At 33.8% G+C, this 4,417-nt stretch overlaps 1 protein-coding gene across 1 annotated transcript in view; it reads left to right on the top strand.

Annotated features, from left to right (window-relative positions):
• Positions 1 to 4,417, top strand: part of TMPRSS15 (transmembrane protease, serine 15) — a 272,391-nt gene that overhangs the window by 82,414 nt on the left and 185,560 nt on the right. Inside the window, exon 11 of the mRNA XM_006889826.1 lies at positions 3,045 to 3,151. Within this exon, the coding sequence (XP_006889888.1) occupies positions 3,045 to 3,151 (107 nt within the window). The remainder of the gene's footprint in view (positions 1 to 3,044; positions 3,152 to 4,417) is intronic.

Here is a 4,417-nt window from a genome sequence, read left to right as displayed (position 1 = left end):
AAAAAATTTGCCTGACACTTAAATATTTCATGAAGTATCAAAAGATCAAAAGTCAAAGCTTCTTGACTAATAACTGACTTTTCATTAAGTTTCTAATGTTATATATATTTTGAGAAGAGATTGCCCACCTATATACAGTCATTGGTGAATTTGAATTTTCAGATAGTTATATATTCTTTGAGTTTGTTTCACAGTTCCTTAGTGACTATGCCCGCTTACCTACCTGGATATCTATCTGCATGCTGCTGTTGGTGGTGTTGTTAGGTGCTATCAAGTCCAGTACAACTCAAAGTGTTCTGCTGGACAACATTTCTGAACCCTCTCCTATCCTGTGCCAACCTCACAATCTCTGAAATACTTTAGCCTATTGCTAAATAGCCACTGTATCAAACCACCTGGTTGAGATTCTTTCTCCACAGTCATTCTACCTTTCCAAGCATGATGTCGCTCTCCAAGAAGTAACCTTTTCTAGTAACATGGCCTGAGTATTATAGGTGAAGCTGTGCCATCCTTGCTTCCAAGGAGCAATCTGGCTTCACTTTCTCTAAGACATATCGATTTGTTCTTTTGGCAGTTCATTCAATACTCCCCTCCAACATGATATTTCAAAGGTATCAATTTTTCCTTTTGTCAGGCTTATTCACTGTCCAGATCTCAGATGCTCCATAAGTATCTTCAACTCCAATACTACTATTAGCTACTATTCGGTATTACTGCCTCCACTCCTTGACTAAATCCTAAATTTATAAATTATCCTGACTAGAATTTTAATCCCAGCTTGCCAAATTTAGAGTCTTGCCACAGGTGAATATTCCCCAACAAAAAACTTTAACCTTTCCACAATTAATTAACATTTTGTGCTAGATGTTCCCAGCTGCCCAATTAACCAGGTTACTATTGATGTGTTCTATAAGAACTACTTTTGTATGATTTCTGTCTTGAAGAGAGTTCAGTTCTCAAGTGTCCTTTCTGCTTTCGAAAACTGTAAATCAGCTTATTATCAACCTTTTCTCACCTCTCTCCTGGGTTTAATCTGCAAATAATCCTTCTTTTCTTCTGTCCAATCATTTTATATACTATGATCCAACTTCATTTCCTATCTTCAAACTCTTCTCTGTCTGTCATGCTAAAAGAGTGATGAGAACTTTGCATTTCCAAATACACTGAGGCAACCTCCATGTTTATATATATATATGTATGTATATAAATACACACACACACACACACACACACACACACACATCAGCTCAGTGTATGGAGTAACCCTGTTAAATCAGATAACATGGTTGAATCAACCAAACTGTTCCACAGGAGAAAGAGGGACAATCTCCTCCTGTGTAATTCACTGCCTCTGAAAACTCATCAGAGTATCAGCTATAAGTCAGTTTGACTTGACAGTGCATAGAATTAATATTTACAACACATAAGTACAGATTTCTCTTCACATTTAATTTTTTTGTATTGGTGTCTTTTGTTGTAACAGTTGAGTATGACTCATAGTGACTCTATGAACAACAGATAGGAATCCTGCCCTGCCTTCATCATCTTTAATACATTTAAGCCCAATATTGTGATAGTCACTGTGTCAATTCATTTCATTGAAGGTCTTTCTCTCTTTTGCAGACCTCCACCTTTCCAAGCATGACATTCTTTGGCAAGGAATAACCTCTCCTAGCAAAATGACAAAGTGTGTGCCTAGAAACAGAAAATTAAAATTTTATGTTTCAATATTATTGTTGTTGTGTGTTGTCAACTTGAAACCAATAATAGCTGACCCTGCAGGAGGTTTCAGAGATTGTACATCTAAAGGGAGAATATTGTACATCCCTTTCCAATGGAGCCGCTGGTGGATTTGAACCCTGCGCCTCTGGGCTTACAATGCAGCCTCTTACCAATAGGCCACCAGAGCTCTCTATTGTTGTGTACCATCAAGTCAGAACCAACCCATAGTTGACCCTCTGGCAGGTTTTCAGCAGTTAATAGCGTGGGGAGAGATTGTCTATTCTCCTGTGGAGCAGCTAATGAATCCGAGCAACTTTCCTTTGGGATTGCAGTGTAGTATCTTGCAAATACGTGGTTCCATGATCCACTACATATTTCCAAAACTTCTCCATAGGATTTTCAAACTGTGGCTTTTTGAAAACAGATTACTAGACTTGCCACTAGAGATTATTAGAGAAATTAATTGTAAAAATTGATAATTTCCAAGAAACTTTATTTAAACACATGGCTGCTAAATGAAAAGTCAGCAGTTAGAACTAAGTAGATGTTCCAAAGTGGAAAGATGTAGCTGTCTATTTCCTGAAAATTATAGACTTGCAAACACTATAGAACAGTTTTACTGTGATCTACAGTGCTAAGGAGATGTTTTGTCAATCTGAACACACCATAGTTCTAATCTATCAGCTGCTCCACGGCAGAAAGATGAGCAATCAACTCCCATGGGATTTACTGCTTCTGAAAACCCAGTGTAGGGTCAGCTAAAGATCAGTTCCAACTCAATGATAAACAAAAATAACAGATTCAGTAGGAGATGTAATCAACTCAATGGCAATACGTTTGGGGTTCCTATTATAGTTTCCACATTAACAGTGTATTAACATAATATTTCCAAGTAAAAGAGAATCTACTGACTGACTAACTGAATCCAAATACTTTATAAAAAGGTCCTTATTTATTCTCATTTTAATAATAAACAGCTATTGAAATGTTTTTAAAAGAATGCTTAAATACATTTAGTTTTATAAAAAATATTTAAATTGAATAAATTCTCATTTATCAACTACCTATTTGGTCTTATAACCTGACAAGATATTAAGTAAAATTATCCAAGTAAGAAGTATTTTTGAAAATATACATTTTTTTAAATTTACATTTTACTAAGCTACAAATGAATTTTACAATGCAAGTTAAGCACAATAGGTTGGCTAAATGCATTAGAAAACACATTTGAAGCATATCTAGGAACTACATGCAGAATCTAAAAAATATCAAAAAAGTTAACAAAATTGCATGTTGTAACCTATGTTTTGCTTTTAATTTAGTGTAAACCAAGGACTTGCCATTGAACTCAGCTTTGGTTACTTCAACACATATTATACTGATATATTAGATATTTATGAAGGCATAGGATCAAACAAGATATTAAGAGGTAAGTTACAACAAATTTACAATTTATTGTAGAAATTCAAATATGTGATAAATATTTAGGGACCACTCAAAAGTGCTGAAGAGTAATGATGTCACTCTGGAGACTAAGGTGAGCTTAATACAGGCCATGGTCTTTGTAATCACTTGCTATGCGTCAGAGTTGGACAATGACTAGGGAAGATAAAAGGAGAATTGATGCCTCTGAGCTGTGGTGCTGGAGAAGAGTATTGACTATACAATGGACTGCTAAACGAACAAATAGGTTCGTCTTGAAAAAGTTAAACCAGGTAATAGGGGTAGGTGTGTCAAAGACAGTGAGATTGGCACAGGATAGAGCAGGGTTTAGGGCTGTTGTATATAGGTTTGCTATGAATAGCAAATGACTCGATGGCACATAAGAACAACAACAATAACATATTTTAGAGTGATGTATTTTCCTTTTGATATTGAAAGAGAGACATAAAAAACACTAGATATCAACACAAAAATAAGAATCCAGTGCTTTATAAAAATTTTATGCAATATTAAGGAAGAAATACTAGAGTAATTTCCACATACAAGTGAAATTTTGCTAAAGATAAGAGAAAAAACATTTAACCATCACACCAGCAAGAAACTGTCAGAATTGGATCCAAGACCAAAGAGGACATTCTAAAATAATTACTTTTTAGTTAGAAGATACTATCACATAAAATTATGATCAACATAAATATTTTCACGTTTGGACAAACAAATCAGTTAATTTAAATAACAGGAGGTATAACACAATATTAATAATAAATTTTAACATAGTTTGATCACCAAAAATGTAGAAGATAGCATTTTCAACATTTTTAATTCAATGAAATCCCCCCAAAATTTTATGTTTGTATAACTAATTTCTGCAGATAGTAAAGTCTAAATTCCAAAATATAACTATTAGCACACTTTTTACATTTTGCATTCTATGAATTGTCTACGCATAGTTTCAATTTATTTAAATGTTGCTTATCTGAACATTAACTCATGAATTTAGAATCATTGGTCATAGTAATGTACATAATTACCATAAAATTAAAAACAAAAAAATCCCACAAACAAATGTGTATTTAAATTACAAAGCATATGCTTAATAATATGGATCTATTCTAAGCTTTTTAAGAATATGATAAAGGAAAGTGACTGTAAAGATTGAATCTTTTCTCAAGGCAGTAATTCCAACTATAGCAGCTAGAAGTGTCCAGTGCCTTTTAACAACTTAATATTTATTAATCTATTTAAACATAAT

The sequence above is a fragment of the Elephantulus edwardii genome, unplaced genomic scaffold (assembly GCF_000299155.1).
Source record: "Elephantulus edwardii isolate Elephantulus edwardi_28Jun2011 unplaced genomic scaffold, EleEdw1.0 scaffold00081, whole genome shotgun sequence".
Lineage (NCBI taxonomy): Eukaryota > Metazoa > Chordata > Mammalia > Macroscelidea > Macroscelididae > Elephantulus > Elephantulus edwardii.
This window is presented reverse-complemented; position numbering and strand designations above follow the sequence as displayed.